At 39.8% G+C, this 14,633-nt stretch overlaps 1 protein-coding gene across 1 annotated transcript; it reads left to right on the forward strand.

Moving 5' to 3' along the window:
- Positions 1 to 10,983: 10,983 nt before the first annotated feature.
- On the forward strand, positions 10,984 to 14,551 carry LOC122055870 (BTB/POZ domain and ankyrin repeat-containing protein NPR1-like). Its single transcript, XM_042617549.1, has 4 exons — positions 10,984 to 11,575; positions 11,808 to 12,552; positions 12,770 to 12,964; positions 13,951 to 14,551. Exons 1-4 carry the CDS (start codon positions 11,054 to 11,056, stop codon positions 14,199 to 14,201), a joined length of 1,713 nt encoding a protein of 570 aa, XP_042473483.1. The 5' UTR covers positions 10,984 to 11,053; the 3' UTR covers positions 14,202 to 14,551.
- The last annotated feature ends 82 nt before the right edge of the window (positions 14,552 to 14,633 follow it).

The raw sequence follows: 14,633 nt of genomic DNA on the forward strand, positions 1-14,633 counted from the left end.
TCCAGACTAAGAGCACTCTTTATGATATGACAAGTAACATGATATACTATTTTACTTTTGTATGGCTTGTACCGGACCCTAAGCAAGGTCCAGGGGATGGGCTCCTACGTTGCCCCTAGGTCAAAGTATGGGTCTAGTTCCTAGTAGGTTCGGGATTAGCTACCTCGGATTTATTTAGGATGCGCGCAAATCATGTATGTGGTACAAAACCGGGCCCTCATGTTGAAATTTATGTTTAAGTACTTATATGATATATGTTTTCAAAAGAACATCCTGCATATACTTATTTCATGTTATATGATTATTATGCTTCAGGAAGATGCTCTCTTGTGGTATGTCTATGATGCCTAGATGAACATGCTACTACCTTATGTCTATGCTCTCGTATGTTATATTTATGATTTGCCCAAATGAGTATGACACTACTTTATGCTAGTATGCAAATGTTAATCTATATGTTGGTTAGATGAACATGTCACTACTCTATATAATTCATGATGTATGTTTTTTTGATTTATGAGTAGGAAAGGATCTTACTAAGCCTATGTGCTTATAGTTGTACTTTTCCCTTGTACTACAGAAAAGGGTAAAGAATGGCTAGACTAAAGGGAGCAGCAGGAGGGGCAAAAGATGTGTGTGGCAGTGGCATGGTAGAAGAGATCTGTTTTATATTTCGAACTTATGCACGTCCTAAGTTTTGTATGATTACTTGCTTTTCTACTTGATGCTTTTGATGGTTTACACTGAATGTGGAACTATACTCTCTCTTTTTATTATTTTCATGAAATCTTGAACTAATGGGCACTTGGTTTAGTTAAAGAATTGCTAAGAACCTTCTTATCATGCTTGAATGTTAAGTAAAAGGTAACTAAACTATGCTTGAATTCTATGTTATGTTTCAGTGACTAAATATTAAATCAAGTTACACACATGAATGCTAAGCATGCTCACATGTTTAATATGTTCACATGATTATATTGTTCTCCATGTATGTTTTAAATTTAAATTCTTCCGCTGCAACGATCGCGCATGTATGTATGTTCACGTAACGCCGCCCTTGCTATCAGTAGAGGAAAGGCGGGCGTTACACCACAGTCGCCGGAGCCAAGGGAGGGGGGTTGCCCATCTGTTCGAACATGTGAACGACTAAGGTGGCCGAGTGAGTGGGGGTGCCCGTTCGGCCACGTTTGCGCCCAACCAATGGAATTTCATCTTCAGCAGACTCAGCTTCCTCAGGCCTAGCGGTCGGTGGCACACTCGAAGGAGCGGTCTCCCCGGCTGCCTCAGTGGTAATCGTCCGAGCGGCATACGCCTCGCCCGCCGTCTACGTCTCATCACTCTCGCCTTCATGCGAGCCGATCGGGGTAAGGCCAAGTTTCTCTGCCTCCTGCGCTGCAGCCGCCTCTATCTCGGCGGCCTTGCACTTCAGCAGGCCAAACACCACCGATTTCATCATGGTCTCGGCTGCAGAAAAGAGAAAAGAAATCAGTTAGACTCAAAGAAAATGGGAGAAAGTCATTTCTTACCAGGGTCGTTCGGAAGTCGCGTTCTGATCGGGCTTAAACCGAATAGGTACATCATCCCTTCGGGTAGCAGCTTATTGATGTCCAGCTTCAGCCCGGCCAACAAGTTAGCCGCGTGTAGAAAAGCAGGCTCTGTTCTATACCTCTTCAGGTCGGGGGGAGGTGGCAAAGCAGTCTGCCACTAGGTTCGGAAAGGTGGCGGCTCGGGAAAACTCATGAAGAAAAAATGCTCTTTCCAATGCTTATTGAAGGTAGGCATTTTATCAAAGAAAACTAGACCGATCCGAGCTTAAAACAAGAAGGTGCCCAGCTCGGACTGCTTGGGGTAGTAAAAATAATGAAAGATTTGAGGCTTAAGGGGAATGTTGTGCACCCGGAAAAGCACAACTACGCCGCACAGCAGCCTAAAGGAATTGGGCACATGCTGGCTGAGCGGAATACAAAAATAATTGCAAACTTCTAAGATGAGTGTATGGATCGGAAACCTAAGGCCACCAATGAATTGGTCGCGGAAGAAGGTAACAGTCCCGGCCGGCGGATCATGTGGCCGGTCGAATGACTCAGCCAAAGTGAGTTTGTGGTCAGCAGGGATGTCATATGTATTAATCAGTTTAAAGGCATGCCCCGAATCAAACTGACTCTCCATGGTTTGGTACCAAAGGCTGGGAGAGGGGACGGAAGAACTGGCCATGATCGGAGAAGGGAAAACTCGATGTGTTTCTGGTGGTTTGACAGGGAAAGACCGACGGGAATAAGGATGAAGAGAAAACACAAACGGAGAAATATGGTGACAAGGTAAAGCAACGAGGAAGCTTACTAGGGGGCGAAGCGTGAGGGAAAAGGGAGTCGAGAGTTCGCCGGAGCGTCGAAATAACAAGTCGTCGGGGAGCTGGACATGAAAGAAATCACCAGAGCACGAAGGCAGTGACGATGGAATAGGAGTCGGCGTTGGCGCTTTATAAACTTGGGGCTCGGTCTACGTAGCCGTTCGATCCAGGTCATCGAAAGGGAAGTTGGCATCTGACCATCGAATTGAAACTGTCGCCTGTCCCATCGGAGCTGACACCCTCGTCGTACGATGACGGCGGCGGCGCCACGTGGCGACCAGTGAGAGGGCGGCATTTAATGAACGCCATTACTCGGGCGTGGGCGCTTTAATGGTGAGGATTGGCATGAGTTCCGAGGAGATCCGGCAGACGTCAGCATTAATCGCCCTTGGATCGGTAATGCGATCAGCGGCAAGTAAAACTGCTCAAGGCCTAGCCGGTAGGCCACCAGTCGGCCGAATGGAGCTCCCTAGTGCCCGAACGGAGAAGCACTCACTTCGGTAGCCGAATGGCCGATACACCATCAAACTGGCAGTCCAGTCAGTCGAACTTTCAGTCTCCTTCGACTAGACTTGAAGGGGAGGCATGTGATCCGGTGGTAAGGATCGGGGGCCCACATAGGAAGGGGTCAACGACACGAGAGAGTCAAGGCAAGATCATACTTGGGACCCGGCCGATCGGGGGTAGGTCACCTCGCCGACCGGCCGGAGTAAATCCCAGACCGGCGCGAAGACAGCTCGATCTGGGGTCGAGCTTCCAACGCTCACAAGTTTCCCTTATAGAGGAACCATTGTGCCGAGCGGCCGATCTACTCGGTCGAACTACAGATCAACCAGCTCGTACCCCGTCCGAGTAGGTGACCGAGCGGCCTTCCCGCCCGGCCCGATACGCGTACATGCCCGAGCGCCCTGGAAGCCGAGCGGCCATCCCGTCCGACCCAGTAAGAGACAAAAGACTTAGAAGAGGACAAAAAAGGCAGCTAATGATATCGCTCTCGAGACACCTGCCGCCGACAAATAACATGATCGGCGGTCGGGCCGTACCGAGGATCGTACGGGGGAAGTTTCCACTGTCATGTCAGAGATATGTTTTGACGGTTGCGGTATGACGTCAGACACGTTTTTCTGACACAACCATCCTGAGGTATGCTTTGAGGAACGTGCATGTCTCGAGAAGCATGCACGCACCTCTTCGGGGTCCTATATAAGGACATCTAGACTTCAGCGGAGGTATGTATTCTCATCTACTGTAGCTCTTGGCCTCGTTATACTGTTTTGATCTCTTTCCGCAGGAGCTAACTTGAGCGTCGGAGGGCCGTCGCTGGGAATCCCTTCCCGGCCCGTTTTTTGTGTTTACAAGTTTCCATCGGAGACTCACATCAATCAAAGATTCGTACGCTGTCAGCTAGAGTATCACGTCTCAGCGTCTGTCGACTCAGCACTCGGACAGGATCATTAATGATATTGAATAAACGAATTAAGTTGACATGTATGGGGTGAATGTGATTCGAGGCCACTCTCCTTGTGTAAGCTAAGACAAGTCCACTCAAGGTAAATAAACACGGGCTGATGTATATCCCTCCATAAAATAGAGGAGATTAAGAAGGAAAAAAAAACACAGGAAGGGTCAACAATCTTCCACTTCCTCCTTCCTCCTTCCTCCTTCCTCCTTCCTCAAGCGATACGGTGAAAATATCGCCTAGGAAAACTTTATTGTACGTGTATTTATCCATATTTTATTTTCTCTCTGGGAATCAAATTACAGTGTCCAGCTTCGTGGGTTGAGTCAAGTCAACCAAAGCCAACCATTTTGATTGCAGAACCTTAAAGTTCTGTCAGACGAATGATTGATTTGACATTGACAATAAAAGAGTACCGACATGATCATAAATACAGTTTGGGATTGTTGTACACAGTCACCCGTCGTAATTTTAATTTACCCCATCATGGTAATTAACAATATCCCAAAACCACTCAGAATTTTTTGTTTCACATTTTGGTTCAAATTTCATACAATTTTGAAATGTTATCTAGATTTTTAAAAGGCATAAAAAAACATCTCTTACTTTTATCATCGTCAACAAAGAATGCCCTATTTTTAAAAAACACTAAAAAAAATGTCTCTTGTTTTTAAAATACCCCTACATTTTAACTAAAATTACTCTAATTAAAATAATGTTGACTAAAACCGCTTTAATTGGAGCAACATTGAGCAAAGATGAGCAATTTCAGTCAATTACTTTACGTTACATTGTAGCAGTTTTGATGAAAGTTGAGAGTGTTTTTTATGATAACTATTTACATTATAATTGCTTTGATAAAAATTGTTCCAATAGTATTTGTCAAGATCAATCCATTTTTTATTAAATTAAAATAATTCTAGTTAATATATAAATAATTTTAACTAATATTTAAGTAATTTTGATTATAATTATACAAATTTATTATAAGAGTATTGAAAATAAAAAAAACAAAATAAATATATATTTTTTATATATTTTGAAAATAAATCTATGTCACCAAAGTACCTTTATATGTCATTTATTCTCAATTTTCTAAAACGAAGAATAAAAAATTAATGATTAAGTTTACCTACACATCCGGTCAAAGATCGTGGATGGTTGAGCCACTGAAGGATTTGTCGAGATTCGAGATGTGGTTCCAAAGAGCATGGGGAGAGGATCAATCATCAATCCTAAAGCACTCAACAAAAGAGATTAGAATGATACTAAGACAGACTTTGGCGTAGTTACTCCGAAATTCAAGTTTATTTGATGATCAAGAAATCCAAAAGTAGAAAAAAAGTAGCTAGATTATATGTGTGCATACCGATGCCCAATGCCCATGAAAGCAAGTTACCTTTAATACCATCCCCCCCCCTCCAAAACATACTTCATCCTTAACCCTCAATCACTCCAATTTGGATGGCCACGTGGGTCCATGGCTGTAAAGGTGGGAAGGAGTTAGACCTGGCTGAGCGGAAGAGGTCGAACGTGTCCTAGCTAAAAAGCTTGGACGTAGCCAAGCTGGAGAGGTCGGACATGTCTGAGCTAAGGTCAAAAGTGGCCGAACTGAAGAAGTCAAAAGTGGCTGAATTAAAGGGGTACGACGTGGCTAAGGTGGAGAGGTCTGTCATGACTGAGGTGGAGAGGTGGACTGGCACTATACTTGCCTAGTGAGGCTACCGAACTGAAGTTAGTTCATATATAGGTTAGTATAGCCTCATTTGGACATTGATTTGACTTGTCTATGTGTAAGCTTTTTGGGGCTCAGTTGGCTGGGTGAAATCTACATACCTCGTGCTCATTCTTACCAAGGCTAGACTCTGGTTCAATTAGGTCTGATGTATTTGACTTTGACTAACAATTCAATATGATCTTAACTCCAATGGCACACATGGCGGCCAATAATATTTATCACATTGTAAATTTCCTCGTCAAGTCTAATGAAAAAAAGGTACTAATCCAACCATCTATACGTTGTATGGAGTCACCAAGTTGGACGCTCGGTTGGCACAACATAGAGTACTGAGCTACCATGTCAGATGTCTTGTTTCCACATGTCCATCTTCAGTTCACTGGGCAGGAATGTCATAAGCCATAAAGGTCAGTGACAAACGAGATCGCAAATCTACTGTGTGGTGGGGTGTCGTCCTAGTCTTCAATGCTGACATGCACTATTAGCCTTCGTTTTAGGGACCTGCACTTCATTTTGACCGGAGTTTGGGATGACGCCCTTTTGCCTTCCTCATTCAATAGTTGGTTTCCTATGCCACATCAGATGGATCAGTTTGAAGGGTTGAGGGAACCAAGGAGCTATCTGGATCATTATGATTGTCAAGGTTTAATGGGATTGATAGCTGAGATTACGATGATCTACGTGCCAGATCTGACGGTGAGGAAGAAATCCCGCCTTGTGTGGTTCACATGCCAAGGTATATAAGGTTGGGTGAGGAGTTGGTGCCGCCTTCATTTGCCTTCTTCATCTCTATGCCCTCCTACTATAGTTTCTCTATGTCCAACTGTTCTGTAAGTCTAGTTATGTTCCTCTTGTAAGTATTTTGGATAGTTTTAATATGGTCAATAAAATTCAGTTAAATCTTATTATATTTGAATCTCATGTCTAAGTATATAAAAGCTTAGGAACACAAGAAGTCGAACGGAAAACACAGCTAGCGAGAAAGATGACATAGAAATGGAGTTGACGAGCTTGGTGTATTCGAAGGACAAAATGCTGCGGAAGAGTACACCGACGAACGAAAAGAACGCGCTCGGTAGTCTGAAGAACGAGAAGCCGAGGAGGAAGACTGTTTAAGAAGAAGGCCAGAGTCAGGTTCAGGTGAGCTCAATTCTGGATGGTCGAAGCATCACCCAAACAAACGGAGCGAAAAATGGTTAACAAGGGAAGTTAACCATTTCCGAATGAACAATATTGAAGGCGCCCTCAAAAATTTTAGAGACGTCTTCTTTGAACAGTACTGAAGGCGCCTTCAAATGTTTGGAAGGCACCTTCGATGAACAGTACAAAGACATCTTCCAAACTTTAAAGGCGCCTTCCGACAGCTATTAGCGAAGCCAAAGTTTTATCTTCGCATGAATAAAACTTAACTAATTAAAGGCGCCTTGAACCCTCTTGAAGGCACCTTCCACCCTCAGATTAAATTTTCTAGGAGCTATAAAATGACCACTGGAGTTAGGAAATAAACAACAACTGTAACTACAACTCTTGTAATCTTTCCTGATATATGTTCTGAGCTGTCAACATCTATAAGAGGTTTCTCCACTTGCAATGAAGGAGATCTATTAGTATTCTTTATTGTCTTGGATTAATAACCATTTAGGTTGTAACCAAGTTAATTTCTTGACCTTATCTACTTTTAGTTATTTAATTTCTATTGTTATAATTGTACTACTAATTCGAGTTGAGAAACCAGGAAAGATTAATTTTTATTTTATAGGTAATTCACCCCCTTCTTGCCGGCCCCGCTGCACCAACAAGTGGTATCAGAGCTAGAATGTCTAAAAAGGGCTAACCATCGACTGAAGGACCGATCGAGATGATGGCCGAATGAGCATCTACCCACCAAAGTTCGAGGGAGAATTCGTAACATGAAAGAAATGCATGGAGGTATTTTTCAAAATGGATTTTGAGATTCTTTTAATTATAAAATATGATTTTGTAGCTCCCAAAGACCCACAAAGAAATGAAAAGAAGAATACCAATGGACCAAGAAGGAGCAAACATACTTCATAGCGAATGAACGAGCCGAGTTCCACCTGCTCAGCGTACTTCCACCCCAAGAAGTCAATCGGATAGGAGATTACGAATCAACGAAGGAACTCTGGGAGAAGTTCCTAAAGCTACACGAAGGAACTTCCGAAGCAAATTAAAGCTCGTGAGACGCGACCTGCTCCAGAACTAACTGACGAATCTCCGAATGGAAGAAAGTGAAACAGCCGCACATCTACACTCGAGGATCAAAGAACTCATTACCGGACTCACGAATCTTAGAAAAATGTAACAAATCAAGATTCGTTAAGGTACGCTTTAAATGCATTTCCTAAAACACCAAAGTGAACCTCTATAGTCGACTCGTTTTATATATCTAAAGACCTCGAAATTTGTTCATTAAAAAATTTATTTTTCACCTTTCAATTTCATGAATCTAGATGTGCATAGTTGAAAAAGGAGCTTAATCACAACATTGCTCTGAAGATAAGAATGGACGATCCAAATTCAGAAACGCCAATCGACGAAGATGAAACGATGTTATTATAGTGATTGAGGTGGAGAGGTCTATCATGGCCAAGGTGGAGAGGTCGGCTCGAGCTGTGCTTTTTGAGCGAGGCTATCGAGTTGAAGTTAGTTCGTAGGCAAGCATAACTTCATTGGCGGTTGATCTGAATTTCCTAGGTCCGAGCTTCTTAGGGCTCAGCTAGTTGAGTGAACCCGCCTTATCTCAGGCTCACTCTCGACGGGTAGGATTTTGATTCAAATAGGTTTGACCTATTTAACTTTGACTAATATCTCAATACCACTGTCGACTTCACTGGCACACATGAAGGCTAATAATATCCACCACATCACCTACTAATCTAGAGATACCTGTGCATAGATGCTAATAATTTTAACACTTAAATTTTAAATTCTGACCCGAGTGTAAAATATTTGAGTCTAACTCAAATCGAATTAAATATCCACATCTATACTCGATCAGTGGATTGGATGTCGATACTTATCTCCATCCCACCTAACATCAACATGCCTAAATTTTTTTTGAGCTTAATCACTTGATTAAGAAATTAAACCCGACTACAAATTAAAATCAAAGTTGCACTCGCTCTCCAACTTCATTAAAAAGTCACCAATAATGGATTGTGATTAGCAACGATAACAAGTCCATGATTCTGTGGGCACACAAACCTTTAGGGAACATTTCAGGTTAACTCAAAATTTATGTTATATTATTCAATATCGATTAAATTTAAATAATTTTAACAATTTAATAAATAATATTTGATATAATAATATTGAGAATATAGTAATTAATTTTAATCAAATTAGACTAAAAAATATTAAAATAATTAATTTTAATATGTTATAGTAATTAGCTGTAACTATTGTACTTTATTGTAATTATTATCGTAACTATTATAGCAACAGTGATATAAAGTTACTTTTAAGATTAAAAAAATACATTTACTTTTTTGTTTTTTTGGTTCACCTTTTACAATAATAAAAATAACCCTTTTTTCAATATTTAAATCATTTACGTCGCATCTAATTATGATTCATAATTATTAGTCACGTCATGGTTCCATATTTTTTTTTACGTAGGCTTTCAATTTTTAGAGGTTATATATTTTAACAACTTAGAGGGTTTTTTTATAAAAAGAATACATAATTCTTTAGGTCTGAAATAAAATTTTTCCCAACCCTTTAACTAAATCCAAGTGGAACTAACTAACTAATCATGTGTCGAAATATCTATTAGTAATTATTTATTCCTAATGATCTATATTATATTGCAATGGTCAGAAGATGGGATCCGAGTTGGAGGCTATTAATTTAACTTTAGCTGCTATTTTACAAAATGCAAATTGGGTTTGAAAATTCAAAGCATAATCCGTGGAAAGCTTCTTTAAAAAGTGTTAATTTAAAAGTTTATGATATTTTTTTTAGCGTGCATTTGAAGGTCTATATTTTCAAAAAATATTACAGATCATGTTGCTTTGTTAGAAATTTAGGAGATCATGCTAAACTTAGTGATTATCCCTATCGACTTGGATGATTTGACGTCTAATTATTAAACTAATTAAGACTAATGACAGTCAGGCTCATTGATGTTTCTGTCTCATTAAAGTCGCCGTTAAAGAATCACAACAAGATCAAAAGGTTTGGATTCCATAAACACAATCTATATGATAAATTAATTAATGGCTTTTAGTTGATAATTATAACAACTAGAAAATAATCAATGACAGATCCAGACAAAAAGGGAAGAAGGTGTTCAAAAAAGGAAGCTGAAGCTTATCTTTCTTCTCACTGCCCCTCGAACTACAGCATATTGATAGAATTTTTCAGGAGTAAGGGGTGCTCAAGCACACCCCCACTCCTCCTAGATCCACCATTAAAAATAATAATTAATCAGGTTTGAAAGTTTTCACCTGTCAAATAAATCAAGAAGCATTTAAGTGATCTAAAAGTTCAACATCTGTTAATAACTTAGAAGTTGAACATTTCTTAATTAAAGTCTTATTTAAAAAAAAATCGATCTAAAAATTAAACATCCCTTAGTTAAAGTAAGAAAAAATTCTTATAAAATATATAATAATTAGGAATTAAATCATAAGGGTCTGAAAAATAATTAAAATCTATTCTATTGTACCATAGTTCCGAGCACGGATTCTCTAGTCCGTAAATTACAGACCAGGGGATAGTCCATATTTTTAGACCATTGATTTAAAGGGACCCTATCTACTTAAAAATAAGGTTCATCTAAATCAAAGATACTTATACAATGAATCATCTTCTAGTCCAAGATCAAAGATCCATGTTGCATAGCTCCAAAGCTATAATTATAATATGTGAGTGAATTAAGCAAGGCCTCTTTATTTTTATTATCATCAAAAGTTATTGTATTTTTTATCCTCAAAATATTAATACTTTAGTTCTATGATAACAATTTTTATCTATAAAAAAAAAACTAAAAAAAACTAAAAACCATAAAGAATCCTTTGCATCAAAGCGGCTCCAAGCATTTTTAATCATTTTATCAAATTTCACTAATTTTGATAAATTAAAATAGCATTAATCCATATTTAATTAATCTTAAAATAGTTTTAACTATAATTATTTGATAATTTTAAGTGCGTTAGAATAGATTTAATAATAATAATAATAATATTATTATTATTAAATAAAAATATTTTCGAAAACACTCCATTTTTAAATTTTGAAAACACACTTAATTTTCAGTTCTTCGGGATAAATAATAATAATAATAATAATTATTATTATTATTATTATTATTCCTCCGCCGCCCAACCAATTGGAAATTTCCACGCAAGCAGCAAAAAAAAAAAACAGATACGCGGTTTAATCGAACAATAAAAGAATGGCGAGGCCGCGGCCGCGGGGGTTTACCTTTGACTCGCTGAGTTGGTCGTTGACGGGGAGTGGATCGCCGGCAGCTTTGACGGCCATGGAGGCGAGTCATCCCTTCTCCGACTCCGATATCACTAGCGCCGGTCTCTACTACGCTGACCCCTCTCCCTCCCCTCCCATTCCCCCTGCAGAGGTCGCCGCTCTCAGCCGGCTCTCAGAGCATCTCGCCTCCCTCCTCCGAGCCCCTACACTCGACTTCTGCTCCGATGCTTCGATCTTCGTGCGATCTGTGGGGGAGGAGAACCCCCGCTCTGTCCGTGTCCACCGATGTGTCCTCGCTGCGCGGAGTCCCTTCTTCCGCGACAAGTTCGCGGAGGGGGCGAAGGAGCTCGAGCTCGAGAAGCTGGTGGGGGATTTCGAGGTAGGGTTACAGGCTTTGCAAACGGTGATCCAGTATGTCTACACGGGTCGGCTGGAGGAGCTACCTGTGGGCGTGGCGGAGTGCGTCGATGAGAGCTACTGCCGCCACGAGGCCTGCTGGCCGGCCGTCCATTTCATGCTCCAGGTGCTCCACGCCGCCTCCACCTTCGATATCAATGAGCTCGTGAGCGTATTTCAGGTCAGAGCTATATGATCTCTCCTAGTCTTGGTCATCTGCCTCTGAGAGGCCAAAAAAACTGGTTTTTGATCCTATTTTGCGTCTTCCAGAAAACCTTAGTGCAAATCGTTCCTATCAAATTAGGCGGTTTTGATTCTTTGGTAGATTAGATTTTCAGTAGCCCTTAGCAGGTCCTTGCTATTTTGCCAATCTGAAACTTTCTTCAGAAGATTCTACTACTTTATGCTTGCAGCGACGGCTCCTTGACATTCTTGAGAAGGTAGCAACAGACGACATCTTGTCAGTTTTATTCGTTGCAAATCTGAGCAAAAGATTTTGCCAGAGATTGGTTGACAAGTGCATCTGCATAGTTGTTGAATCTGATATTAATTACATTACCCTTGAGAAAAAGTTGCCACCAGATGTTGTATGTCAAATTCAGCAGCTCCGTTCAGATTTGGGACTGAATGGAAGACAGAACGGCATCCCTGATAAGCATGAAAAGAGCATCTTTAGTGCTCTCGATTTAGATGATATCGAATTAGTCAAAATGCTTTTGGATGAAGGAAACACCACCTTGGACGATGCAAAAGCCCTGCATTATGCAGTTGGCTATTGTGATCTCAAGATTACAAAAGAGCTTCTGGATCTTAATCGTGCAGATGTCAATGGCAGAGACCACAGGAATTACACCGTGCTCCATATGGCTGCAATGCGTAAGGAACCTGAAATCATTATGTCCTTGTTAACAAAGGGAGCCCAACCATTTGAGACAACACCAGATGGAAGAACAGCACTTCAAATTGCCAAGAGGCTTACCAGATATATGGATTACTGCAGAGAAACTGAACAATGTAAGCCTTCCCCCAAGGAACGCCTGTGCATTGAGATGTTGGAGCGAGCTGAACACAGAGATTCATCCACAGAAGTAACTTCAGTTCCAGCTGAGATGAAAAGCGACAATCCACTCGAGAAGTTATTGTACCTGGAAAGTAGAGGTAATATTACAATGCAATCTGGAAATTAACCTCTTTTTTGTTTCGGCATCTTGCTCTTCATGTCGTCCATCTTTTATCATCTTAAAAGTTATGCCAATTAGAAGAAGAAAAAACTCATTTTTTCCTCACTGAAATGATTGTTGGAAAATTGTTCCTCATATTTTAAGGACTAACTAATGTACTTAAGTTGCTGAAGATGTATTTTACCATGGTGCAGTTTGGCTAGCAGAGAGATTATATCCAACAGAAGCGAAAGCTGCCATGAAATTAGCTAACGTGGAGGGTACACCAAAGTTCAAGTCAAGCTTCTATCTTTGTGCTGGAAACAAGAGATCTGCTGAGGATGTAGTCAAAATGTCTTTTAAGATGACGAAAGAGCACTTATCGCGAATAGAAGCTCTATCAAAGACAGGTATTTTGTTCTATTCTCAGGAGCTGTTTCAAATTATGTCGATAGCTAATCTGGTATCAATGAATCTGCAAAAGATTTATATGGGATCGACTATACCCTACTTGCTGAAGCAGATGATTGCAATTCCCACAATATTCCTGAAATTGCAACATTGACCAAAAATTGCTTCTGAAACACACCAAATGTATCCAACCATGGAAAAAAAATACTATTCTTTGGACCGAATCATTGTTTGCAGTCTAACTCGCAACAAATTGTCTGAGAAACATATATGTGAAATTTCCAATGTCATGCACATAACTTAGAATTGAAGTTTCTTCCTTTGTTTATTGCCTGAATGTGCTTTGTTTGATATTCCATTATTATCACACAATTAGGGAGAGGAAAGGTCTACCTACTTTCTCATTATAATTTTAAAAGACCTCAACTTTAATGGTCACAATATGCATTACCCATTGATCATCAACTATCGAAATTGAAGACAAATTCACTAGATCCTGTTGAAATGATATTCCACACTTGTTACTAAGAAAATCTCACGTAAAAAAAGCAGCTTCAAGAATCATAAAGATCATTTAGTCTCACTTGATTGCCATCTTGGCGAGATGGATTTTCTCTGAAAAACTTATTCTGACAGAAAGAAATGTCAAAATTCTATAAATTAAGATACAAATTATGTAGGATTCTTTGAACTTTTTCATAAGACCAGAACCTTTATTCTTGTTTTTAAATTGTTATGTATTTCTACAGGGAAAGAAATCAACAAATTAGTCGGCAACTCTTTTCGCATGACAGTTTAGGAAAATTTACACAAACCAACCATATGCCTTTATTTTTCTTTTGCCCATACATATGTTTATGTTCTTGTTTTAGCCAATCCATGTAAATGATTCTGATTTTAGATGACCATATCCCCATTGTTTAGCTGATACTTTGAGTGTGATAAAGTGTTTGAGCAAGTGATGAGTTTGAATTTCCCTCTCCAGTGCAACTTGGAATGCAGTTCTTTCCGCGATGCTCCAGAGTGATTGAGAAGATACTGGGTGATGATTTATCGGAGCTGTCTATCATCGAACACATCGACACTGAAGAGCGAAAAAACAGGTATAATGAGATTCTGGAAGATATGAACGATGCATTTACCAAAGATATACATGCAATAGAAAAAGCTGGCCCACGCTCTGCCTCGACTTCTAAATCTGCACGATCGACTAAGACTAAGATTGCCAAGAGATGACAAAGTGACATTTTCCCACATTGCAGCAGTAGGTTCTCTCTTGGTTCGCACGCTAGATCTCTTTCTAGGCTATTATAGGGAATTTTCATGCATTCTGTAGAGATGGAAACAAACATCATGTGTTGTGAGTTTTATGCTTCGTACTACCTTTAAATGAGTGCAATAAGAGGAATGTTTTCTTAGAGCAATTGTGAAAATACCTCAACTTGTAGATATTAAGAGGAATGTTGTCCACTAAACTTTTAGTGCAATCTAAAAGTGCTAGGAGTCAGGTCCAACTTCCCAAATATTTTAGATAGTGTAAATTAGGAATTTAACTTCTATAAAGTTTGTAAGAATTTATTTGGTAAGTTCTCTTCGAAAGAGGAAACTTTGAAGTTTTAAGTTGATAATTGTCTTAGTTATGACAGAAGTTTAAGTTTAATTTGGTTT

Source organism: Zingiber officinale, chromosome 3B, assembly GCF_018446385.1.
Source record: "Zingiber officinale cultivar Zhangliang chromosome 3B, Zo_v1.1, whole genome shotgun sequence".
NCBI classification, from domain to species: Eukaryota; Viridiplantae; Streptophyta; class Magnoliopsida; order Zingiberales; family Zingiberaceae; genus Zingiber; species Zingiber officinale.